We start from the raw sequence: 26,464 nt of genomic DNA, 5'->3' as shown, positions 1-26,464 counted from the left end.
AATTTTTTCATTTAAAAATGTTAATTAGCCTGGTACACAAAATGGTGGTTTACCCAATTTTATTAACACAAAAAAAAAATTGTAAATGAAAACAATATTAACTTTTAAATAAATTATATTTAACCATGTTAATGTGAGTGAATGATCTTTCCCCCAAAAATCTTTTAATAATTTGGAATGAATGAAAGGATGATACCATTCATGGTTATGGGGGTGAGCAGAACTTGACCCCCCCCCCCCCCCAGCATTGTCCTAACTAGGAACTGAAGAACCCGCCTGCTCGCTCACCAGCATGAGACCAAACGTCTTCTCAGAAAACCACTCGAGTTCACTTTCCGTCCATCGACTGCCCTGAGAACAAAATAGTAAACAGGACAGACTCGCAAGCATAAAACTATTTTCATATGCTTTCAAATTACAAACACAAAAATTGGTTAATCTGTAACTTACCTGTAATTCAGTTCAGGGTTAGAAAACATTCATTCTAATAAATAGCTATTTTTGGGTTTGTTCAAATTCTTTGGTTAGAGAACACTGCCCCCTTGTGGACAGCATCAGCACTGCTGGCGTTACTTTCCTGTTTTGTATTGACAATTAATTATTCAAAACGAATAAATGATGTTTGCCTCAAAGATCGATTGAGCTCACTTAGTAATTTGATGACATATGAAGGGAGCCGTATTATTCTTATTAATATCAAGTGCATTTGCGGTGATTTTGCTGACTCACGCATTTTTGCTCAATAGGAGCCAAAAGTGATTTTTTATTTCACTTTTTATTTAGGTCCCAAAAAAACCATCATAATAACATTATATCAATAATATTAATACAGAAGTTGAAAAAACAAAATTGAGGAAAAAAAATAAAATTGCTTTTGTGTCCACAGCTTCAAAGGCGGAGTCGGGAAGGAAGTCCGTCTGTCCGTCCTCCAGGAAACTCAAAGTCTGTGTGTCTGTTGAGGGCGGGGCTTGGGGAGCTGGGCGTGGCTTCAAGCTTGGGCGCGCCCTCCGTCGCCAATCAGGAATGTGGTTTGGGGCAGGGGGGGTTCGAGGTAAAGAGCCGAGCGTCATCCGTCACTGCTGAGACATCTGAGACGGACGGACGGGACAAAGAACGAAACGGTCAAAACCTGCGTTAGTCTGCTCAAGGTGGAATTTGGCGAACCTCCTGCCTCCCGCGCATACCTGTTGCGGCTGCGTCTGCGCCTGCGGGTGCGCCTGCGGGTGCGCCTGCGCGTGCGGGTGCGCCTGCGTGTGCGTGTCGGGCCCCCGGCTGGCCAGGCGGCTGAGGATGTTCCTCTCGGACATCTGCAGACGTACGGCCACCGGCGGGATTCGGGCGATGGTCGCCGGCAGGCGCGTCACGTCCGCCTTCATGTCGCTCAGCAGCTCCTCCAGCTGCTTCAGCACTGAGCGTCAAAAGCACACGCGATGACATCATCCGATACATGTCTGGTCGATAAAAGCCATTTTCAGATTAGGGAGGCGGCCATTTTGTAGTGCTACTGGAACGTGTAGTGACTATTTTGTGCTCAGTAAAAGAAGCGTATGGTCTTGTGTCATTTTGTCGCCACCTTGTGGCATCTTGGTGTCACGGAACATTTTAGATTCTCTGCAGCAAACTTGTTGCCAGGACACCATGTTTAAGTGAACTAACTGAGCGCTTCATTTAGACCAAAGTAGTGCTTTGCTGCCATCATGCTGCCAAGGAAGGAAGTATGTTGTAGTGAATTGAAGAGTTTCAAAATTAGTGGTTTGGTTCATTGCATCTTGCAAAGTGATGAACAACAACAACGACGACGCCGCCGCCGCCAATCACAAGAAAATCAAACATATCCCATGATGCATAGCGCCAACAGACTAAAGATTTTCCGTGGCCGACACGGTTGACTTAAGATCTGTGTAACGATTGTCGGAAGTGAGCGAATGACTGACTGTGTTGGCAATAATTCTCCGACTCCCTAATCACTAACTAAGGAATTTGCAGGGGAACTGCGCCCCCTAGTGACCAACCTTTGTGCAGGACAGCGTTGGCCGGCTTGTTTCCCGACATGGACTCCTTGCTGAGGTGCTGGTGCGACTCGGCCAGACACTCCACCTCGCTGAAGCGCGTGTTGAGCGCCATGGACGGGTGCGACGGGTCCTCCGACATGTTGAGGTAGGCGGCGCGCCGCAGCTGCTCCTCGATCACCAGCGCCTGCTCCAGGAGCTGCGACGGGACACAAACACCGTCTCGTGGAACGACTGACAAGCGCGAAGTGTGCCGTGAAATATGAACCAAATTCATTCTAGGAAAACACTTTTTTTTATTTATAAATATACAAAAAATAGGTGTGTTGTGTCACAACAACCTGCTGAACAATCACGTTGAAGAAAAACACACTTTAAACTTCAATTGAACAAAATTTAAAAAATAAATCAGTAACTTGATACAATTAGTTAATTTAAAATTAATAATGAGAAAAATAAAAGTAAAAAAATTGCAGAAAAAATGGAAAGTTATTATTTTAAATTTTGCCCAGAATTATGGTATAATTATGTCAAATCAATATTTACTACAAATATTGCATTGTTAAACTAATTTGATGAAAACCATACTTCAATTTTTTACATTTCAAATACTTGTGTATTTATTTCATAATAAACACTTACACTTTATGTCTAATCTGCTGCAGGAAATTATCCAATTTCATTATTTCCACTCGTTTATCAACACAAAAAATTAATAAAAATTAATTAACTCAATGTACTTTTTGTATTTGTTGGTGTAGTTTGCGTTTTTTGTAATGTCAGTTATGTGCCTCGGAAGGCGGTGAAAGCAGAATGTTGTGGGCGTGGCTACCTTAAACCTCCTGGCCAGAAACTTGTTCTTGATTTCCAGGAAGTTGCCTCGGTTCATCTCGCCTTTGAAAGGCTCGTTGAGGATGGCAAACTTGACGTCGTTCTGGATGTCCTGCCAGCGAGCGTAGCCGTGTCTGAGGGACGCCGTCGTCAAGGTCAACGACGACATCAGGAACAATCCAAGCGACCACGATCAAGGGGTCAAAGTGTGACCAAAAGGATACTGGATGATTCCGGCCAGCAGCCAGTAGTCATGGCGCCGGTGCCAAATCTCGTTGGTCTTCCTGGTCACGGTGGCGGCGCGTTCTTCGTTCTGCCACAGCGAATGAAGTTCTGAACAGACCAGACCGAACCTCATTGAAGGAATGACATCGCCTTTCAATGTGCGCACATGCACGTGTGTGTACCCGTGAATCCGCCGTCGGCGATGTTGAACATGAAGCGACTCTTGGCCTTCTTCTTCTCCTCCAGGGCGGCGGCGGCGGCGGCAGCGGCGGCGGCGGCGGCGCTGTCCTTGTCCTTGCTGCCGTCGCCGTTCTGCAGTTTGGCGGCCTCCTCGGATTTAGGAGCCTCCTTCTCGTCTTTGGCTGCCGCTGAGGGAGGAGGCGGCACGTTCACAAGCCCGAAGAGGGATGACATCATCGCGGTGACAACCAATGAGGAGACGCTACCTTTCTTGTCATCAACGGGCGGAGTCGTGTCCATCTTCTCCGACTTGTCTTCTGGAGGAAAACAACAACGAAGATGAAAAGTGCATCTGGCGTACGAGTGAGTTTATCTTTTGATTGTTGGAAAAACATGATCGGGTTCGATTTACCTTTTGCATCAGATTCTTGACTTTTAGACTCGGCGCCGTCGCTTTTGGACCCGGCGCCGTCGCTTTTGGCCTCGGCGCCGTCGCTTTTGGCCTCGGAAGGCGACGCGGAGTCGTCTCGGCCTTCGGGACTCTTCTTGTCGCTGTCGCCGTCTTTGGCGCTGTCGGCTTCCCCGTTGGTCGTTTGGTCCGTTTCCATGGGCTCGTCGGCTTTCTTCTCCTCCGCCGGATTCTTGTCATCGTCGTCGGGGATTGAGATGACCTGCGGAAGGAAGAAGACTCACGTGAACACTTGAGGACTTGTTGCCATCTGGGTGATTTGTCCGTCTAAACGATTGCGTGCTGTCACCTCGCTGGCGTTTTTGGTGGCCTCTTTGCCGTTCTTGTCCACCTCGCCGTCTTTTCTCACGTCTTTGTCTCCGTCCCTGACGGCCTCGTCGCTTTTTGACTCCTCAACTAAAGGAAAAAAAAAAAGAAAAGGTTGGAAGAAACATGTCTGATTGAAACACTCGAAAAAAGTATTGATTATTACCGTAAAAAAAAGAAAAAAAGTGAGCAATTGCCGTGCGTTACCTGGAGCGGGCGTGTTGGGCTGCGTGTCGGCAGGCGTTCCCGTGGACGGCGTTTTCCCCGGCGAGTCGGGCTGAGCCGCCCGCTTGTTCTCCTCCAGCTCGGCCATCCACGGCAGCGACCACTGCCCGTTGACGTGTTCGAACTCCTGAACCTGCCGGTGACACGACAACACGTGTGGGACGAGCGCCGCAAACACGGACGGCCGTGTCGGCCGAGCGGCTCGGCGCGTTACCTTCTTACGGATGAGCGACATGACGCCGATGCGGGTTAGCACGTGCTGCCGCGACAATCCTTCCCTGGGGACGCCGTCCGCGAAGGTTTCGGCGCCGTCGGCACCGGGCTCGCAGAGGTGACGCATGAACAGAGACACGTACGCCCTGACAGCCACACGAAAAAATATTAACTATTTGCATTTCCTCCACTTGAATTGAAGGCGCACGCCCAGCAGACTTACTTGAACTCTTTCTCAGATTTCCCTCGCAGGTCTCGGACCAGCCACTGCGTGGTGAAGGCGTCCTGGGGCGGCATGCCGTAACGCATGACGGCGTTCAGGAAAGCCTTCCTCTGCCGCGAGTTGAAGCCCAGAACCTGTGCCACATTTCAACTTGCCGGTCAGACGCTAAAAGTTCATTTCACTGAACACTCACAGGGAACGTGATAAAAAAAAAAAGGGGGGGGGGGCTAATGCAGATTTTTGGTGGAGAAAGTACATAATGCATAAAATGACACCCCCCCCCCCCCCCGCGGTGTAGCAGGAAAGAGCGAGTGAGGAGACTGCTCACCTCAATGTTGCCTCCCACCCTGGCCAGCAGGGGGGGCAGCGGCTTGTCTTTGTCATTCCTTAGGCCCTTCCTGCTTGGTCTGCGCGAATTAGCTGCATGTGACAGATGGACGGACAAGTTGAAATACAAATTGTGTCTACATATTGTAAAAACTTAGCGTTCTGGCTGAGCAGATGCAAAAGGAAAGAAAATAAAGCGTGCTGCTTGCATTTCATTTGCATGAAGTGCGTGTCAGTGTCTGATCTATGAATATGTGCATTGCGGACACGTGGAGCTACGTGTCTCACCTTCCGATCGCTCGTCAAAGTCCTCGTCTCCCTCCTCGGACGCTACCGAGTAATCTGATTGGCCGTCAGACTGGTCATCCTGCCAATCGGCTGAGGAAGCACAATGAAAAGAACACGTTTTTAAACAAGCGGTTGATGGGACGTATGAAGAAGGTTGGCGGACGCCGGTGTCTGACCTCTGTCCTCCTGCGATCCGTCATTGTAGTTGACCTGCTTGCGGATGCGCTTGCCTTTGCCCAGGTTGCGGGCCAAGTCCTCCTGCTGCTGCTCGTAATGATGCCGTAGTAACTTCTCCCAGTAGTCGGGGTCCACACTCTCCTCCTGCTTGATGATCTCGCGCTGAACCTCCTCCTCCTGACACACAAGGACTTGCTAAGTGCACATGCACGTGCGCGTTGCACGCTTCACCGAGTTGAGAACAATCAGCTACTAAATCACGCTGTATCATTTGTGCCTGGAAAATAGCCCTGATTTTTAAGTAATTGGTTTTTAAAATACACGCAAGTCCAAATTTCAAGTCGCCTGAAGCCCGGCGATTTTTAGCTTGGCTTTCCCAAATTCACCCATTTACTGGTTTAGTGCTCAGGCCAAAGAAATTTAAGGATTTCTCTACAGCCAAAGGTAAATGGGCTGAACCATTATAGCGCTCGCTTTCTTCTCCACCGTATGGTGCTAAAAAACAAACTACGTGTAACAAAAAACGATTTGCTATTGCAGATGAATTATTTTGTATTGCATGCTAGCGGCCACACGTGCGTCGCTCACTCACCTCCTCATCCTCGTCTTTAACCACATACTGCGCCACCTTGAAGGAGCTCAGGTACTCGTTCATGCTCTGCAGCTCCGTGTCATCGGTGCCGTCCTGGTTTCTGTCCAGCAGCCGGTCGATGGCCTTGTCGTCGTAGTGGATGACGCTGCTGTCCTCCTCCTTGTTCTCACCTGGAACAGGGCAAGCATGCGCGCGCACAAAATTAAACTTGTGACTCAGCAATTGCGGGTTTTTTTCTCCCTTTATGTGGAATCGCACCCTCGCCCTCATCTTTGAAGAGCTCCTCTGTCCCGAACTTGAGAATGTCGTCCAGCTCCTGCTTGGACATGGAGCCCGTCTTGGAGCCGAGGCCGGGTCGGACGACCAGGTGGGTGAGCATCATCTTCTTCTTGGCCACCTGGCAGGTGAGGGAGGGGGCGGAGTCTTGAACCGATGGGCCCGACATAACGGGAAGGTCGGGAAGCGCTCGAGTGCGTGTTCCTCCTTACCTGCGTGATCCTCTCCTCCACCGAGGCCTTGGTGACGAAACGGTAGATCATGACTTTTTTGTTCTGGCCGATTCGATGAGCTCTGCTGAAAGCCTGCAATCACAGGAAGCCAAAAGGGAATCCCGGCAAGTTAAAACATGCTGAAATTAAGAAGGAATCACAGAAAGAGCACGAGACAAAACTAGAGAGGATTCACAGCAAGTGAACCCGACCAAATGAGCTAAAACAGGAAATGTGGGTAGAACCAAGTGAGGACTGAAGAGAAGCAAAAAATGGTCAGGATTTTGTCGTACCTGGATGTCATTGTGAGGATTCCAGTCGGAGTCGTAGATGATGACCGTGTCGGCGGTGGCCAAATTGATGCCCAGCCCTCCGGCCCTGGTGGACAGCAGGAAGGCGAACTGCTGAGCGCCGGGAGCTGCGCGGTTCAACAACATCACGTCAATCACTCGGGTGCAGTTGATACACTCTTGAGAAGGAAAAAAAAATCAAGTGGGCGCCTCTTACCGTTGAAACGGTCGATAGCTTCCTGTCTCATCCCTCCTGTGATGCTGCCGTCAATACGCTCGTACTTGTAGCCCTCGTTCTCTAGGAAGTCCTCTAAGAGGTCCAACATCTTGGTCATCTGCAGGGAAGCACGCAAAGCAGATGCCATGAATGAATTTGTGGGAATGCCACTATATTGGCACAGAAGCTACAGCCAATCAGAAGGCCAGATTAAATCATCCGGGTCACGGCACCAATTAAAAAGTTTTAAAGGAATTGCTGGATGCTTTGTTTGTATGTCTTGCCGCTCTGTGTGTTTGGTTTGGAACCATCGCACAGCTATGCTAAGTTCCGGGAGCATTTCATATTGCATGTTAGTATTAAGCTAGCTGGCTAGCTTGGATGGCGATAGTCCAGTTCCGTCGGGTTTCAGCTATTGTGCAACATCTCACCTGAGAGAAGATGAGCACTCTGTGTCCTCCGTCCTTCAGCTTCCTCATCATTTTCTGCAGCAACATCAGCTTGCCGGCCGCCTTGACGAGCGAGCTGCCGTCGTACATCCCATTGGGCAACCTGGGAGCTTCCTGTTTACAGAGGCCAACGTTAACCAATCACAGATCACTCTCGCAGTCTCCCGGACGCTCGGGGTCGTACCATTGCGGCTCCAGGAAAGAGGAAGGGATGGTTGCAGCATTTCTTGAGGTCCATGACCACGTTGAGCAGTGAAACCTGGTTGCCTCCTCCTTTGGTGTTGAGAGCTTCAAAGTTCCTGGTGAGGATGAACTTGTAGTATTTCCTGTGGACACAACACACGTTTCAATCTTTTAATTGCTTGGAAAATTCTCATCTATTGCAAATGATACATTGTATTTGTTAAAATAACGTGGCGGAAAAAAAATCTTTTATTTCAAAAATGTAAATCTAGTGTACTTATTTCATAAAAACACCTGATGCTTTTCTTCAAATCATTTTAGAGACATACTTTAATGTCAATTTATATTTAACATAATTTTAAATGAAATCAGTAACCTGAAATTCACCGTTATCCTGCTTAGAATAAAAAAAAATATATAAAAAAATGCAAACACAAAACAACTGCGGGCGGGGAAGAATTATTTACTACAAATCATGCATCTTATTGGTTATATATACATTTTTCAAATAAAAAAACTACCATTTCTGATTGCTTTTGGGGGAAAACAAAAAAACATATATATATATATATATATATAACCCCGAGAGATTATATTCCTGATCCATTGCAGGAAATGATCCATTTTCACCTCATTGTACCAAAACTGATTTGTGTACATCAAATAATGTATGTCAGCGACATATAGCAACAGGTTTCGCATGCTCTCCCTCAAGATGGCAAAAGGTACAATTAGCATGTTTATTGCCATTCATACAACAGAATAAAAGCTTTACTTTGAAAATAGCTTTCAACTCATCAGGCCAAGCACCCGAGACGAGATGATCAATATTTCAACGTAGAAGCTTTTCGTGTGCAAGTAAAAACATCTGTTTCCTTCTTTTTAAGTGGATGACTGCGTGACTGACTTCTGTTGGGGGCTGAGCTCCACCCGCAGAATGAGCTCCGTCTTGGAGGGCATGTGCTTGAAGACGTCGGCCTTGAGCCTCCTGAGCATATGCGGTCCCAGCATGTCGTGCAGCTTCTTGATCTGGTCCTCTTTGGCGATGTCCGCAAACTCCTCCAAGAAGCCCTCCAGGTTGCTGCCCGCGCAAATCCCTTCACGTCAGTCTCAGCGCAACAAAAGCGGCGGGGAGAGAAGTGTGACGCGGGCGCGATTACCTGAACCTCTCGGGCGTGAGGAAGTTGAGCAGGTGGAAAAGCTCCTCCAGGTTGTTTTGCAACGGCGTTCCGGTGAGCAGCAGCTTGTGTTGCAGGGGGTAGTTGTTCAACACGCGGAAAAACTGCGGGAAACCACCACAGGTTAAACGGCGACTGTGAATGGATGACGGAAAAGCGGCGGTATGTCGCATCCGTACCTTGGACTGGTTGTTCTTCAGCCTGTGAGCCTCGTCGACCACCAAACAAGCCCAGTCGATGGAGCCGAGGATGGCCATGTCGATGGTGATCAGCTCGTACGACGTCAGAAGGACGTGGAACTTGATGGACGAGTCTTTCTGTTTTGGGGGGAGGAAAAAACATGACCCAGCTGCATCACCAATTATTAAGCCATCGGTAGTTGTATTTAGTCTGCTTAATTGGGTATGTATGAGTTTTTACACTGGGCGCCACGCGCACCCACCTTCATCCTGGAGGCTTTCTTCCCTCCCCGGATGGCGTTGTCCTCAAAGGAGAACTCGTTCTCTCTGATGACGGCCCTGCTGTCTTTGTCCCCCACGTAGGTCACCACGTAAATGTCGGGCGCCCACATCTCAAACTCCCTCTCCCAGTTGATGATGGTGGAGAGCGGCGCGCTGACCAGGAAGGGACCCTTGGAGTGGCCCTGTGGGTGCGGAGAGGACGGTGCGCGTCATTCGGCGAGACGTGATGAAAAGAAAGTGCTGATTGAGCAGAGGCTGTTCGGGCTCATCGTCAAGAAGTGCAACTTGCTCTCAACCTTTGTGACAGCTGAAAATGTTTGCATGTGCAGTTTAAATTTCATTCATAAAATAAAAATGCGGTGAACACGATCACAACCCATACATAAAGCACCAACGTGCATTTCACCCCCCTACCTCCAGGTGGCAGCAGTCTCACATCCCATCAGCGCAAGTGACAATCAACTGTTTGATGTTGCCAAATTAGCTTCACACAAAATGGCTGACAGCAACAGGCCAACAAAAAAACGACAGCAACCTTTTGCCGTCACACACACACACACAGTAAACTTCCGTTGTCATGGCAACGGTCCATTGAATGCTTTCAAGGAGAGCTATCAAAACGTTCATCTGAGGGCCGCATAGAAAAAAACTGAAAGATGTGAGGGCCACTTGGACATTCTTAAACATTTACATAAAGTTTGACTTCGTTTTTGGGAAGAACAGTTTTCTGTCAAAAGTAAAACAGTTGAGAATTTTTCAGGATTTTGGTGATCATCATCTGTTGTAACGGGCAAACCAAAATCCTGAAAAAAACGCTTTCATTCTTTGCATCCAAATGAATGAGATTATTACTGTGCGTCGTTTTAAAGTGAACGCTTATCAGGCGCTATCGTTCGAGCGCCACCCACCTCTTTATAGAGCGAGGAGAGGAAGACGGCCGTCTGGACCGTCTTGCCCAGGCCCATCTCGTCGGCCAAGATGGTGTCGGTGCCCTGCGCCCAGGAGAAGCGCAGCCAGTTGAGGCCCTCCAGCTGGTAGGGGTGCAGCGTGCCGCCCGTGCTGTCCAGGTAGTCGGGCTGACGGTCAAACTTGATGGTCGGCTAGCCACACAGTGACATCAAACAACCGAATAAGTCAGCAGCAGCAGAGAGCAAATCAAAAGAGCAAAAAAAAATCGTCTTTTTTAAGGACCAAAGATGGCAACTATCCTCTTTTGAAAGGGAATGATGTAACATTTTGAAAGTCTTTTGTTTTTTGCAAAAGTCAAATCAAGGTGTTAATAAATGTCAACATGTTAATGTGTTTCCGTGCTCACATCAACAACGGGGTTCTCCGGCGGTCTGTCCAGACGCTTGGCACGACCTTTCACCTTGATCTTCTTTCCCGGTTTGCCTTCGTCGCCCATCATCAGCTCTCTGCGAGACAAGTCAGGCAGGCGCGTGTTAGCGCAGGGATGGCCAAAGGTTCGCAAAAAAGGCTTGTGCCGGCGCACACCTGTGGTTCCAGTACTGCAGCTTGAAGGTGTCAAACTCGGGAACGTCCATGTCGTCCGCCTCCCACGTGGCTTGGTCGTACGCCAGCTCCCGCCACTTGATCAGGTAGTGCACGTTGTTCTTCCGGTCCACACTGGAACACACACACACACGCACACAGTGAGCCAGTTCAATACAATGATTTGGGTTTTCATTTCAGGGCCACTATTTGGCCACTGCCCCCCACCCCCGCTTATTTATCACAAAAATAAGACAATCCGGTATCGAGTTGTGTGCTGTTGTCGCCCCTCCCTTCCGAGAAAAACAAAACAATACCCAACCTTATTGATGACGCGTGCTCACCTGTGGTTGATGATGCGGTGGATCATCAGCCACTCCATCTTGATCCCGAACCGGAGGTACTTCTCGTCCAGCTGTGCGTACATGGGGTCCTTGTTCTTCCTCTTGTCGCTTTTGTCTTCCTCCCCGTCGCCAAAGTCGATGGGCGGCGGCTCGTCCATGTCGTTCTTCCTCTGGTAGTTTCTGAACATCACCTGACAGTGGAGCTCCAGCTGGTGGAGGTCGGACCGAGTGTTAATGGTGTGCTTTTGTATCCATTATTTTTCATTGATTTACGTGTCAAAATAAAATAAAATGCAAAAAAGATCAGGTAAAATGTCTTCTCCTGGCCGTTTTTCGGAGTGGAGGGAAATGTATATTTTTTTAAATAATTTGTGTCATTTAAATATTTTCTTTGCTGGCCTCTTTTTTTTTGCAATCTAAAAAAATTGCCGCAGCCCCTGTTCAATTGCCAGATTTTGGTGTCAGGAAAAGCCTACTAGAAGATCTGAACTTTATTTGCAGTTACCACTTTAAATGGTGGCTGACTTTCATTTAAAATGTCTTTGAATGCGATTGGTTAATGGGCTTGTGTGTGTGTTTGTTTTAATTATAAAACTGGCATTTGAACAGGGGTGTGTAGAATTTTGATATCCACTCATCCATCGTACGCATGTCGACACGTGAACATTTCTCACCTGCAGCTCCGTGACCCAAGAGCAGTGCCAGTAGGACATGTTGTACCATTTGGCGAAGAACTCTCGCTCGGGCCGCCCTGCCAGCGAGGCGGGGTCGGGCGCGTCCGCAGGGAGGTCCGGCGGCCGGGGTACGGGTGTCGGGGCGGGGGGTTCTCCCCACTGCCACGTCAAGATCTTCTGGACCTTCCCCTTCATTGGGGAGCACTGCGGCAGGAGGGAAATTGCCGTTGCGGACGGATGACATGTGAAACCGGCGTCGGTGCGAGTGCGCGCTCGCTCACCAGGCAGCGCGGGCAGATCCACTCGCCGTTGGGGATCTCGGGCAGGGGCGGGTTGAGGCAGTGGATGTGGTAGGACGACGGGCACGAGTCGCAGCAGAGGAGCTCGCCGCCGTCCTTGCACACTCGGCAGAACTCCATGTGGTGGTCGTCCTCCTCCATCTCGCCGGCGTCGCCGTTGTCCTCCTCGCCTTCTGACGGCTCCTCCCTCGCCTCCCACTGGATGCCCTCCTTCTCCTACACAGTGTGTGTGTGTGTGGGGGGGGGGGGGGGGCAAACTTCACTTCAATACTTCAAATGACTTTTTCATGGACTTCTCATTCCAAAGTTAATTTGTTGTCGTTGGGCAGTCCAAATATGGTCATTATCTCTGACTGATATCGCATTGATTATTTTTTACATAATCAATTTTAAGTGTTGGAAATGGCCTGAAAAATCTCTCTTAACTGTCTGCGAAGTATCAAACCGCAGTCTCTTCCCTCACCATGCAGGAGCTGTGCAGCATTATGACGTGTCAAGGTTTTTAGAAAAGTGAAAATTGCGTAAAGCCTTTTTGCGTTAAAAATGCTTCAGAGCAGAAGGAACTACGCCGTCATGAAGGCACCTTCGCATACAGAATCATTCCCATCTAGTTAACAGTATTTCATTCATTGCATCACTCATGACTCGAAGACTTTTGAAAAAGAGTTTTGGCGAGATGATATAAGCACCAATCACTACAACTTTGCCAAATTGGAGCCACCATAATCATCAGAGCTTTACTCAAGTTTCAACCAATCAGAGCAGTTTCCCACGCATACAAATCTATGCCGCCATATTGATTTTCTGTTTTTTGGTGTGAAGACGCTCACAAAAATAAGACAATTTTACATAATGTCAAAACAATAAACAGTAACAAAGTTGAAAAAAAAAAATGGCACTAAAATAAAGTCCAATGCCGTGTTGAACACTAATTAATCACTCAAGGCCTAATTGACTTGGGTTGTTACAACTCCAAAACCTTTGTTTGCAAATGCTGCCTGTAATGTTAAAAAATAATAATATTGCGGCTATTCCATCACAACACAAGCACTTTCAGAATAAATTAAAAATAAATTGTACCACTACTTTGACTGGCTGGCAACCAGTTGAGGGCGTACCCCGCCTACTGCCCGAAGCCAGCTGGGATAGGCTCCAGCAACCCCGCGACCCGTGTAAGGACAAGCGGTTAAGAAAATGGATGGGTGGGAATTCTACCACTCGATTAGGCATCTTAGAGCACAACAATCACAATCCTGGATGGACTCTAACTTGCCGACTTCCTTACGAGAGAAACCACAACGACAATGTGACCTGCGAGGAACATGAGTCGGACGCCTCGGCTTGTTTGTTCTCCACAGAGACGACAGAAGAAGGAAGATCGACTTTTGCTTACGCAGTGCGGGCAGCTCCAGGTGCCCTCGGGGGCTTTCTCCATGTCGGGGTCCAGGCAGACCATGTGGTAGGCTCGGGGACACGTGTCACACAAGATGATCTCGCCGCCCTGCTGACAAACTTCGCAGTAGTCCTGGTGATCCGTCTCATAGCCGTCCGCGTCCTCGGCTTGGCGAAGGAACGCAAACAAGAGACGCTTGGCATTGTCGTCCTTTGTCTTGCATGGACAAGCTGCAGAGGCGACGCCTTACCTTTCTTCCTCTTGGGCTTGCTCTTGGACGAAGGCTTCTTTTTGCTACGACTGCTGCGGCTGTTGGAGCCTTCGGAGACGGAGACGCTGTTCATGCTGCCGTCCTCAAAGTCGCTGTCCACGTCCGGCTCGTCGTCCTCGCTCTGAAACCGCAAAGCACACAAGGGCCTGTCAACACATTCCTGCTGTCGTTTGTCGGCCCGTAACATTTGCAATACTATTGTCCTACTTTTTTTTTTTAGGCAGATGCCTTTTCCACACCAAAATGTGTCATATGACTGTAATGTTTTTTTTTAAAGTCACCTAAATTATTAGTCTCATGATACAAAGTAGGGCTGGGCAATTAATCGAATTGATTCGATACATCGTCATTTTAAAAATCGAATCGTTAAAAATGTGCTAAATCGTGAAATCGAATTTTGGCTTTTGGATTATTAAAAACTGTTGTTCTTATGTTCTGTTACATTTCCAAGTTGTCATTTTGTGGCAGAATGCTGGAATGGGTGCTTTACAAGACATGTTTATAATAGCTACCAACTACTTAATTGTGGCATTTAAGAAAAAACTATGAATGTTAAGTTTATGTTAAAACTAATTCAGAATCAGTATACATTATTGGTGTCTGAACATTTATTTTTGAATATATGAAACCTTTAAATAAATGTTTGTTGGGTGTATTAGATTGAAATCAATTAAAATCGTAATCGTCCTGAATGTCTGTAAAAATGGACATTTTCTTTTTGGACCATATCGTCCAGCCCTAAGACAAAGTTGTTGTTGTTTTGCTTGTTTGCAGTGGAGTTTGTTTTAACTGGCATAAAGATTATGATTGTCAAGAAGCCATCTCGTACCGATGAGCGTTTCCTTTTGCTGTTGAAGCCTCCCAGCTTGATTTTCAGAGGAGCCACTTTCTTGGTCTTTGCGTTGTTTTTCTTCTCTTGCGGTTTCTGCGCAGCTTTAGACTTTTTGCGTGCGTTGGGACCTGCGCAAGCCCCAAAGGAAGCGCAGTCAGCCGAGCGAGCACAATCGACACCAAGCCGCATCCAAGCCGTCCGTCCGTACCTTTGCCTTCCTTGGTCTTGGCCTTGCGAAGAGGAGGCGCGGGCGGCTGCTGGGGCTCGGCCGGGGCGGCCGCCGGGGCCGGGGCGACCACCGGGGCGACCACCGGGGCGACCTCGGCCACCATGTTATCGACAGCGGCGGGCACGTTAGCCGTGGCCAGCGCGGCGTTGGCGGCTGCTGCGCCCCTCAGGGGGTTGTTGGTGCTAAACTCCCTCCATTTGGCGCCCAGAACCATCATCATCTTGGACACGGCGATTTTGGGGTTCTTGGCAGCAATGAGCGGCCTGGATGGAAGCGACACAACGCGGATGCTTAGTTGCTCACGGGTGATTTCACAGTTGAACTTGAACAGGGTGAAGGTGCGAACGTCTACCTGACAAACTGACTGAAGGCCTTGTAATTTGTAAGAGAGCGATAGTCCTCCTCGGTGAAGACGTGATCGATGTCCTCCATGCCCCAGTTCTCCAGCAGCTGGGAGGACGACTTGGGTTCCTGGACGGAAACCACAAAGGTCACAAAACATCATGACAACAGGTCCACGTGAATGCCATGACCCCCCCCCCCCTCCCCCCTCAAATCAAGTAAATTAAATATCTATGTATCCATCCATTTTCAATTGTGGATAGCTGCATGGGGCCACGATGCGTCTGGCATCTTTTCCAAAGCATTCTCTACCTGAGTCAAGAGAATTTGTTCAGTGTTTGGGGAACATTTGGACAGATAAGGTTGAGGTTTTTTCTGTTTTTCTTTATGCTTTAAGTTGACTTAGCACTTCTCAAATGAACATACTTGCTTTGTATCCATGTCCATAGAAAAAAAAGAAAGAAAGAAGAAAATCCAAGAAACTGTCCCAACACATTCTGTTTGATTCTATTGTGCAAGGCAACCTTTATCATTGATGACAACAACAAAAAAAAAAAGAAAAAAGGGGGGGGGGGTTGTACATCAGTCAAGTCATAAATGGATTCTGCCCCACTTGATGAAAAACTAAGGCCAGCTCTCAACTGGCAATCTTCAAGAGGAGCTTGAATGACTGCAATGAGGGCATCAGTACAAACGAATCCAAATGTTTTTCTAACCCAAACCAGGAGGGGAAAAAAGGGTCAAGAACACAGGCAGACAGGTTGCCATGGAAACTGCATATATGCATTACACGCCCCAGACACGCATGCAACACCCCCCTCCCCCACCTCTGAGTAAGTGTCATTAAGTAGGAGGCCCCCTATTGGCTGCCGTGGCTCTTTGTTTAACCATCGCTCATATCGCGTCCATGACAGGTGAGACAAAGAAAAAGAAGAAAAAAAGGGCAAAGTTATTTTGCCCAAACACACACACACACACACACACTTCTGATATGATGGCACAATATTGGCTCAGTTATGTTTGAAAAACTGATTTTCATTTTACTTAACGAAACTGCGGCTTCAGTTGAAATATCTTGAATGTCAAACTAGCAAAGACAACGAGTGCTGTTCATGGTTTTCCCGACTCGTGAACAACCACCTGCACCACAGCCAAATTGTGATGCATTCGGCCATCTTGTCAGCAAATCTGTGGAGGTTTGCAGCCAGGAGGTGCTAACTCCACACATTAAGTCAAGATTTGAACTCTTTGAACCCTGGATTGCACAACTGGGAGGCAGTGTGTGCGCCAACCCCCCCAATACTGAAATCCATAAAAGGTGGACTTAAAAAAAAGAATCCCAACTTTTTCCATTCTTCAGTAAGAACATGGGTTGGTTTCTCCAAAACGTCACATCAAGCTTTTTTGTGAACAAAATCATCAAGCAGAAAAGGTGCTCAGTCGAGCTGCTTTTGTGACACATCAAGCTTTTTATAAAAAACATGGCTGAAATAACAACACAACCCGCTTGAACAGGTGGAACACAACCTCAACTTTGACACCTTTACCATAAGCGCGCGCACACACACACACACACACACACACACACACACACACACACACACACACACACACACACACACACACACACACACACACACACACACACACACACACACACACACACACACACACACACAAGAGACACATTTGATTGCAAACAAATTGTGTTTCCTAACTGCATCAGATGTTGCGTAACCTTGATAACAACGTTCAAGCACGCACGAGTTGGACGGACAGCGGCCACTTTCTGGTCTCTCGTGAAGGGCTGGGACATTTCACCCGATTCGGTTTCCACAAAAATCAGATTTTTTTGGCCCCTTTTTGTTTGAGAAAAATAAACTTCCAATGACATTATTCAAAACAAACGTTACATTGTTCTCCCCCTTCTTCTTCAGAAACTAGCAGCGCTCTGTTCGCAGCCGTATTGTTAGTGTAAGTTGTGCACATCAGTGCAGATGTGCAACAATAGACGGCACAATCGACAAACAAACAAACAAAAACCCAGTCAAACAAATGAATTGGAATGAATGTAAATGATAAACGAATCGCCCGGCTGCAGTCTCCAGCGCACAACGGTCATCCGGCGCTCCTTACCGAGAAGTCGTCATCGTCGTCCTCGTCTTCCTCCTCCGGTTCGGGCTCCTTCTTTCTGGACGAGCTGCGTTCGGAGCCGCGTTCGGAGCTGGCTCCGCCGCGCTTCTTCTCTTTGCCGCTGCTGGCCCGCTTCTTCTTCTTGCGTCCCGGCGTGTAGTCGCTGCCCTCGCTGTCGGAGCGCTGAGCTTGGCCACCGCCGCCGTTTGCGTCTTCCTCGTTCCCCGCCGCGTCCATGCGCTCCGGGGAGCTCATGGCAAGTTCCTGCAAGGTGACGTTGAGATGCTGAACCATTCAACTGCCGGTTTATTCATAAGCCGCTGACTGTGACCTCGCTCTGCGCTCGTCGTTCATCTGCATCAGATGTGAGCGAGGACCGCAAATCTCGCGGGTATATTAAAATACAGTTTGACTTATCGCACATACGGGAACTGCTTTTGGTTGCTTTGTTTTGAGTCTCAATCCTTAAGCTATAGTTACTACCCATTTTGAGTGGCTATGGCTGCTAATTAGTACCAAAGAAGCCTTTAACTACTATTTGAGAAGCTTTATTTTTAAAGTGATATAATGTCAGGGTTGGCATCTATTTAGACAAATGCGCATTGTTATTTACAGCAGATTCCGAAGGAAATGCAGATAGAAATGAGCTACAATAGGAGTAATGCAGTACAGAGTACCTTTACTCTCAACTTTGTTTTTTTCTACATGGTCCCTGACAAATAAATAAATAAACTAGAGCTGCGAGCGGCTATTAAGGGCCCTCGCAGCTCTGGCCACGTCGGGGTACTGTTACATAGGACATGGACAGTCTAAAATGTAAACGTTTTTGCCAAGCGTTGTGTGTGCAAAGTTTCATTAAAAGGCCAAAAATGATGCGCAATTCCCAAAATAAGATCAAAATGGGGGGAGGGGCTTCCTGTTGGGTTTAGCATATGGCTACAGAATACTTTTTCTGCCGTCTTAGGCTGATAGGTAAGCGTCATCATTTTCACAAATCTAGCTGAATCATACAATCAGAAATAAGAGGGCGCTTTTGAGACATTTATTGGAAATTGCACAAGAAATCTCCAAAATATTCATGTTTGTGGCGGGTCTGATGTGTGCGCAAAGTTTCATGAGTTTTCGCCCATGTTTAGACCCTCAAAAAAAAGCTGCATTTTTCTTTGCAAACAGTGCACGCCACGGCAACAGCGTGCGACGAAATAAAAAGCTTTCAATTCCTTTTCATCTTCAACATCATTAGATGAAACGCACCAAGTTTGAAGACGATCGGATACATTTGGACTTTTTTTTTTACATATGCCTCCAAATTTTCGTGCCTCTCGACGGGAATGCGTCAATATGTAGGAATTTTAAAACTCAAAATTTGATGCCGCGCCCCCGCCATATAGCACGTCAAAAACCCAATGACCATACCTCTCTGCGCGAACGCCGCTTGCTGCCTTTACTCTCTCGGCTCTTCTTGGCCTTCTTCTTCTTCTTCACCTTCTGAGTCTCATTCTCTGAAATTTCATCTTCGTCATCTATGGATTAGGTGAGCAGAGACAGCACGGGTCAGGACAGAAACAGGGACGATACAGTACACACGAGCGGCTGTGTGTAAATATTAGAAAAACAATCACTGTATAGCTACACTATGTGCATGTTTGGTTACTTTCTTCCTCACAAACCGGCTGAGGTCGTTTCATTTTTTTCATAGTCAGCCACAAGCATTTTGGAAATCTTTCTCGGTTCAATAAAGTGGTTCGAGGAACTTTTGAGGACTTTCTGAACAGATTGAAATCATCAACTCATCGGGTATACGGCTGAAGATTTCACCGCGTTGCCGTGTGTTGTTTGGCACGTCTTTCATTCAAATTCAGTTCATTGATCTGATGAAACCATTCATTGGTAAATCAGGCCATACTTTTTATGACCAAAACAAACTCACAATTCCTTCAAGGTCTTAAAACAGAAAACTTAAAATCACCCTTTACGCTTTGTTTATTGAAAGAAACATGGATGTTTGATCTAAACAAACCGATTGCAGTTTTGCACATGAAAGTGACTGAGTGTGTAGGAGGATGGATGCACAATTTCATTTTTCTTATATCTACGCAGATAACTGTTCTTTTATTTTTCAAAATTTTGGAATTCCTGAGCAGACTGACTTTCGAATTGATTAAATCGCTCATTGTTAAATCAGGACTTCGTGCCTCTGGCAAATGGACACGAAGAATTCAAAACAGAAAATTGTAAATCAGCATTTAATTGAAACGTTTGCAGGACATGAAAGTGGCTGTATACAGGAAGATGGAGGGACAATTTCATTTTTCTGACCATGTCCACACAAAGTGAAAGCCATCGGATGTTTTGCCGTGAATGGCTCTGATTGGTGGATATTTAGCCACCTTCTGTGTGTTTTCATTTTGTTTTGCCACCGAAGATGGCTGTTATAGGCATTACCAGCCTAAATATATCCAGAACTCTCAGGCAGTAAGACACATTTTGCATCAAGAAATTGTACTTTAAAAAAATTTACGGGGCGGGATTTGAACACAAATCCCCGCACTTTCAGAAAATTAAATACATTTTTAAAGAAATAACCTCTTCGTGGTCCAAAATGAGAACTTCTCAACACTGACTCGCTTTAATTGATTCAATCCTTTTATTATTAAATAAGGACGTTAGGTGTATGACCAACATACCCTAACAGTTCCTTTAAGGGATTAAAACTGAAAATACAGTATTCGTGTTTCCGCAAACACCAATGAAATGTTTGCACTTTAGCACTAGAAGCTAACTAGCGCGGACTATTTGTTGTCGGGGCACGCGAACCAAATAACGTCCCACGCAAACACACACGCTCACGTTAAGTGTCGGCTGAAATTCGTGTTAAAAGCTTTGTCGAGTAAAAGCCACCACACTTTCGTGTTTTCTCTCCATTTTCAGTTGGCGGCAGGCAGTCGGGCAGCCGGCCACGAGGAGGGAAGCCGCCGCCGAACGTCATCCGCCAGCTTCCAAGCTAACTGGCTGCCTCCATCTTGTCATCGACACGTAAAAAGAAGAAAAAAAAAGAAAGAAAAAATACCGGTAGCTGACTCGCGTAAGGCCCCGGGCGGGAACATGTCGTCCTGACTCAACGGGGAACCATCCGCCGTCTTTTATGGGGGTGGTAAACAGTGAAATTTCTGCTCGGATTCGTGAAGAATTCGACGGCGTTTTATCGAGGAGAATAGGAGCGTAGGCGTTCGCCGACCGCCGCCGAGCTAACGTTAGCAACCCGGTAGTTAGCCGCTAAATGCTAAGTGGACATGATTGATATGAATGTGACAAAACGCGAGGAGCCAGCGGGAACATTAGCACGGCGTGGCTAACAAGTCAAGCTCGTCGTCGTCGACTTACCTTGCATTAAGCGGTCCTGCGTGGAGGCTCTGTAATGGTCCCTGTCGTCCTCGCTCCCAGACATCGTGGACAGCGGAAACTTTTTGGCTGCTTAGCTAGCTTTAGCTAACTAAATAAAAAGTTGCTTTGTACAATAATAATCCAGAGTTGGATGCCAGGGTTCGTCGAGTCTGTCCAAAAGACACCGAGGAGAGGAGCCGGTCGGGTTTCCGCCAAAGGGGACACAAAACAAAACAGAAAACGGAAGGGGATATTTAGCAAATGGGAAAAGCCGGTCGGCCGGACAGGGACATACAAAACACTCAGCGCGCCGGACAATACGTTTAACTTTAGCCAAACATGTCGAAAAGATTAGCAACCGGCTCTCGTTAGTTAACCCCACCCCCCCACCACCACCACCATTAGCATGCGAGCTAGCCCCAGCTTGCTTGACCGATTCCCATTTTGCGGCCAAACTCAACAAACGAGCACAACAGTGAAGAAGCGTTGACAAGCCGCCATCATCTCATCTCCACTTGCGTCCATTCATGGCAAAAGTAGCATACTCACAACTTGACTCCACGCTCTTGTTTCCCTCCCCTAAAAAAAAAAAAGAAAAAAAAGTCCAGCCTCAATAGTTGTCTCAATCAATAGTTGGCGGGCGCTCCTTTGTTCGGGTAACGGCGCTGTCGGATTTTCGGCAGATTTCCTTGTTTTTGTGCGGCCGCTTTTGCTGCTGCGTGTGCGCACGACGTCGTTCGTCTCCTTTTTCGATCTCGCACACAACACACGCCCCGCGCGCGCGCACGCACACACAAAGAGATCAGGGGGCAGGCATCCCATAATATCACCCCCCCCCCCCCCTCCTTCTTTGCCGCACACACATCCACGCTTCGGTCACCCCTCCCCCACTCTGCATAGTTACCTTGCAACATACAGACCATAATATTCAACTCACCGCCTCCCTTTCAGTATCTTCCCCATTCCTCCATTAACCCCCCCCCCCCATGGTAACCAGGGTTACCACGGTGACGCTCCCCCGCCCACCTCTGTTGACATCCCATAATAGTCATGCACGCAGTCACTAACATCCCACAATAAGCATAACTCCCCCCTCCCAAAAAAGTGCGATAGGAGGGGGGGAGGACAAGCAGTCACATGGCAACTGTGCGCGCCACATGACTGCTGACTTGCGCGTGCACGCTCACTCGAGTGCGTCTGCACGCGCGCTTGTGTACTGTACTGTAAATTGATTGCACGTACACTAGGACAGGATGACCCTTGAACCCGGATTAGAACGGTGACCCAGGTGAACCCCCCCCCCACCCACCACCACCACCTTTTGATTAGCTGTATTGAAACGACTTGACAATGTTTGTAAACAAAAGGTGCCAGATTACTTGCAGGTGATTGACTACCTGCTGCAAAATTCAATTGAAAACCCTTGACAGAAATTGAAAAAGTGAATTTAATCCAACGGATTACATGCAGGTGTGGAGGAAAAAGCGCGTGGATGTTGTCCTGAAAGGTCGCGACACAACAGCCTGGCGAGCGGATGACCAGCTGGCGGATTTTCTGGAAGACATTTTGTCACAGGTGAGGTGCGCGGAAAAAGTTGATTTATGAGTAAATTGTGGGAAAGAGGCTGCTGGTAGCCATTTGCATCAAGTGTCATCATTGGAACTCTCTTGCTTAGACGCGGACGTGCGGGGGCCATCTTGCTCAGGTGACAACCTCAACTTTTGTGTCAGGAGGCCGCACGTGCGCACGCTGGCCGGAGACGAACACGTTTTGGCTCTTCAGCGACCGAGCCGACGGTGGAAAGTGGACGCGTTGGTTTGTCGGACACGCGTGCGCTCGTCAGCTAACGAGGCTAACGACGACCCGTGGCCCCGCTGTGGCCGTCCGCCATCTTGAAATATGCACAGGTAATTGCTGGGCTCGTCACAACAGCGAACCCGCGTTTGTCACTTGGGGTCCAGACTCACCTACGATAGGTGAAAATGCGCCGTAGAGAGTGAGAACATAAAATGTTTTGGGGGATTTTTATGCTTTCGACATATTTGAACTTGTTCAAAGAGCGTATTTGGAAAATGTTGCTCCCACTGTTGGTGTCAAGGAATGGGAGACGATTGGACAACATGACGTTGAGGGAAGGAAAAGAAGAAGTTTTCCAAATGAGAGGCTGGAACGACACTTGAAGTTTGTGCTCACATTTATTTGGAAGTTTTAGCGCTGATAAAAGGCCGAAGCGTCGTCCCGACCCGCCGGCCAGGTAAGACATCTTCTCTTTGCGACAAAAAAGGGAAAAACAATGTTTTTTTTCTGAACACAAAATGTTTTTGATTTCATTTCTTTTCATACGTCTGTTAGCGTAATGCTAACCCGAACATGCACAGGCTAACATTAGCATCGGCCTTCGTCACAACTGCTACACGAACATTCACGAAGCAGCAAAGTCAATCATCTTTTATGACGTCGCCTGTCTTTGGCGACCAATCCCCGCTTTGCTGAAGAGGCGCAAAGGCAAATCCGTCCGTTCATCTTGGGCAAAATCCTGGACCACTTTCCTTTGTCCCGTCAGGCCCAACTTGTCGTCTTTCTTTCTTGGGTTGGCACGGACGCCCCTCCCCCCAACTCGCTCCTTCCCGTGGACACAGTCTTCATGTGTGCTTTTGGGGAGGGGGGGGGGGGGTAACATCACATAATCTCCAATCAGAAGGATAGTAGGGGCAGTTGTCATAGAAACCCTCTGCAAGTCTCACGACCCCCCCCCCCCAACAGCACCTTGTGCAGAAGTGTGTGTTGCATAATGATAACATTTCTGAGGTGTAATAAAGAAGAATTTTGGGGAGGGGTTACAGACCATAATAGTGCTCCTGTGCAGATGGTCACCATGGAGATGGGGGGTACAGACAGACAGGGTCAGATTACAATGTAAATTATCCCATAATACTGCGATGACTGGACCAAGTCATTGAGGATTTGAAGGTTGGGGGGGGGGGGGGGGGGGGCAACCGAAAAGCAGGTGTGAAGTATTCAGCTCAAACCGATGACCAAATAATCAACAATTTTGTTAATCAATCAACCGTCTGGAAGGAAAATAGTCCGAATTTCTTCCTCTCGTCGTATTTTGTGTAATCCAGCGTGAGAGCGGACTGATTCTTTTTGTATTGAATCAAGAAAGACATTTTTCAAACGTCTGCTTTTACTTTGGAAAACAATCATCCACATTTTGGACAATTTTCTTACATTTGCGGCCAAACGAGGAACTGCGTTTTACTTCACGATCCAATCGTTGTTGATTTAACGAACAAATGATTTCATGATGACAATACATGTTTGACATCAACTGTTGAGCTGGCTCATGTACGGATGACAACGCATGGATGTCTTTCAGCCGCCATTTCATGGAACCATTTTGAATTTCTAGCGTCTCTTGTTTACGCAGCTCGTTCCAATCTCCTCACAGCACATTTGATTGTTCATATTGCTCTGTGATGTCATACACGCGTTGTGTTGGAGGGGTGGGGGTGGGGGTGGGGGTGGGGTGGGGGGGGGGGGCACGGGCACAAAAAAAGGCATCTGCCCCTCCCCCTGCCTTAGAATGCAGACATCCCATAATATGCACCCCCCACCCCCACCCCTTCACTGCTTGGTCTGCCACTCCATAATAATCACTAATTCTCCCCCTCCCGCCCCCGCCACCGCCACCATCATCATTTCCTGTCTTAAAGGTTCCTCAAGTGCAGCTCGTCTGCAACTGCGAGCCACTTGGAAAGGCTGAAAATACCCACAAGGCCTTTCTCGCTCGCTCGCACCGTTGACACCCGCCCACCACCATCAACACACTAACGACGCAACTCCATGTCCAGCGCGTCTACTACTCTGCAATACATGTGTACTTCTGAAATGGTTCACATTAAAGTGATTGTGAAACAAGTTGTCAACGCAAAAGAATAATTGGAAAATGGACGTAGAAGACGTCACTTTTCCATGAAAATGACAAGTCGTGAACATGACAAAGTGAAACAGTCCGAAAGAGTTTACTTTAAAGAAATTGGTAATTGGAGAAAGTACGCTTTGATGTGAAACTGTTAGTAGTAGTGATATACTCCACGTCATTCGGAAATCATTGGCATTAAAGCAATAATGAAAAATCATAGAATTCCCAATTTTAAAAAAAATCTGTTCTCATGTAGAAGACTAAAAATGTCAGTCGTGGACCATGAAATAGATCATGGATATTTCCGAAATAGTTCGCATTAAAGCAAGACGATGTCAACGTAAAGGATGCAATTGACGGAAAAAAATCTGGAACTGTTGACATGCACAAGACTTGACATGAATGAAAATGTCACTAGTGGAATCGAAAACAGCAAAAGTGTGTATCTGATATAGTTCACATTAAAGCAAGTTTAGAAAATAGATCAAACAATTGCAGATAGTGATGTTTCAAAGATGTGACTTTCCCATGAAAAATGTCACTTGTGAAGAAGAAAATTCTAAACTAGTACTTTGGAAACAGTTCACATTAAAGCAACGGTGAAGCCCAAGAGAAATGGCAAAATCTCTGCCGGCATGCACAACATCACGTGATCACACAAGGTGTCCGATATGGTGACCTGGCCGTGTGTCCGATATAGATTGCATTAAAAAAAGAAAAGAGACCAAACAATTGCGGCTGTTGACGTTTCCCATGAAAATGTCACCTGTGAAGGTCAAATCACGTTCCTGAAACAGTTCACATTAAAGCAACGGTGAAGCCCATTGCAAAATCCTCCCCCAAAAGTTGTGTGTGCTGGCGTGTACAAGATCACGTGACCACACAAGGAGATGCGCACGCACATGCATGCCGCCATTTCATACGTCCTGCTCACTTCCTCATACACACGCACACGCAACACACTCGCCACCAATCTCCTGCTCCACACGTAAAACCCCCAACCCCTGTGACCCCCCCACCGCCACACAACACACACACACACACACACTAAAAAGACACAAGCCCCCCCCCCCCCCGCCACCTTTAAAACATACGCACAGATGCACGCACCCAGCTCCCCTCCCCCCTCCCATTCCATACCAAGGCACGTCGTGACAAAACAAAGAACAGCCCATAATAGTCCGAGTCACACAGTATGCGTGGTAACCACTTATGTCACAGATGACTCCGTGCGTGCATGTCAACACACACACACACACACACACATTAGACATGGGGATTACACACGCAGACAAACGTAAAAACCAAAACCACCTGACCGATGGAACACAATGTCAAAACACAACAAACACACAGTGTCAAAAGTTTGCCAAAACAACACACGCGCAAACTACACAACCACAAGGCGCACACACTATCAATTACCGAAGGACACACAACATATACACACAGGACTAAAAATACACTCACACTCAAAACAACACAAACTACACTTTCACACACACACAATGAAGGGAAGGCAACGTAAAAATAGGACTAAAAGTACACACACAAAATGACACACACGCGCAAATGTTTGTGTGTGGTTTTTGTCAACACAGGTGCCATTTTGTGTCCTACTTCACAACTTGTACACAATTGTTAACATTCAGTGTGTGTGTACATCCTTAAAGACAAGTAAAAAAAAAGAAAAAAAAGAAAAGATCAGCAAGGTCAGGTTTCTGTCCAATGATGCAACACTCTACCCCCCCCCCCCCTTCTTTAAGCTAGTCGCCCGTGGCAACGCGCTTCTAATGAGGTCAGGCGGACATCCCAT

The 26,464-nt window shown here is 47.3% G+C and overlaps 1 protein-coding gene and 1 long non-coding RNA gene across 4 annotated transcripts; one reads left to right on the top strand and one right to left on the bottom strand.

Annotated features, from left to right (window-relative positions):
• Positions 1-756: 756 nt before the first annotated feature.
• Positions 757-21,544, bottom strand: LOC147157347 (ATP-dependent chromatin remodeler CHD4-like). The gene is made up of 41 exons (XM_086062636.1): positions 21,273-21,544; positions 20,724-20,893; positions 18,756-18,862; positions 17,343-17,603; positions 15,217-15,335; positions 14,844-15,127; positions 14,633-14,763; positions 13,783-13,924; positions 13,533-13,699; positions 12,122-12,355; positions 11,841-12,044; positions 11,167-11,375; positions 10,826-10,957; positions 10,647-10,746; positions 10,240-10,431; positions 9,313-9,513; positions 9,050-9,187; positions 8,853-8,974; positions 8,600-8,773; positions 7,694-7,835; positions 7,492-7,623; positions 7,061-7,178; positions 6,847-6,971; positions 6,554-6,646; positions 6,324-6,462; positions 6,066-6,235; positions 5,473-5,650; positions 5,297-5,386; positions 5,010-5,101; positions 4,682-4,815; positions 4,460-4,604; positions 4,228-4,378; positions 4,004-4,110; positions 3,658-3,916; positions 3,512-3,562; positions 3,248-3,433; positions 3,065-3,173; positions 2,842-2,974; positions 2,013-2,208; positions 1,185-1,408; positions 757-1,088 (listed from the first exon to the last, which is right to left on the bottom strand). The coding sequence occupies exons 2-41, from the start codon at positions 20,785-20,787 to the stop codon at positions 1,074-1,076; spliced, it is 5,970 nt and encodes a 1,989-aa protein (XP_085918762.1). The 5' UTR covers positions 20,788-20,893; positions 21,273-21,544; the 3' UTR covers positions 757-1,073.
• On the top strand, positions 20,156-25,071 carry LOC147157346 (uncharacterized). 3 transcript variants are annotated; one of them, XR_015091224.1, is made up of 6 exons: positions 20,156-22,011; positions 22,091-22,108; positions 22,194-22,298; positions 22,399-22,630; positions 22,822-22,977; positions 24,440-25,071. It is a non-coding gene; the product is annotated as an uncharacterized LOC147157346 (long non-coding RNA). The 3 variants fall into 3 exon arrangements; XR_015091225.1 differs by lacking the exon at positions 24,440-25,071 and adding an exon at positions 23,076-23,341; XR_015091223.1 differs by lacking the exon at positions 24,440-25,071 and having other exon boundaries at positions 22,822-23,341.
• The last annotated feature ends 1,393 nt before the right edge of the window (positions 25,072-26,464 follow it).

The sequence above is a fragment of the Leptonotus elevatus genome, chromosome 19 (genome assembly GCF_054856555.1).
Source record: "Leptonotus elevatus isolate MCC_2025b chromosome 19, RoL_Lele_1.0, whole genome shotgun sequence".
Classification (NCBI taxonomy): Eukaryota; Metazoa; Chordata; class Actinopteri; order Syngnathiformes; family Syngnathidae; genus Leptonotus; species Leptonotus elevatus.
This window is presented reverse-complemented; position numbering and strand designations above follow the sequence as displayed.

Bases quoted from the DNA above. Each gene is read 5' to 3' on its own strand.
- LOC147157347 (XM_086062636.1), bottom strand. From the start codon at position 20,787: ATGTCTGGGAGCGAGGACGACAGGGACCATTACAGAGCCTCCACGCAG. The intron at 6,647-6,846 runs GTACGACAAAAT...CTGTGATTGCAG, and splicing joins ATCCTCACAATGACATCCAG to GCTTTCAGCAGAGCTCATCG. The intron at 2,209-2,841 runs GTAGCCACGCCC...GTCCCGTCGCAG, and splicing joins TTCTGGCCAGGAGGTTTAAG to CTCCTGGAGCAGGCGCTGGT.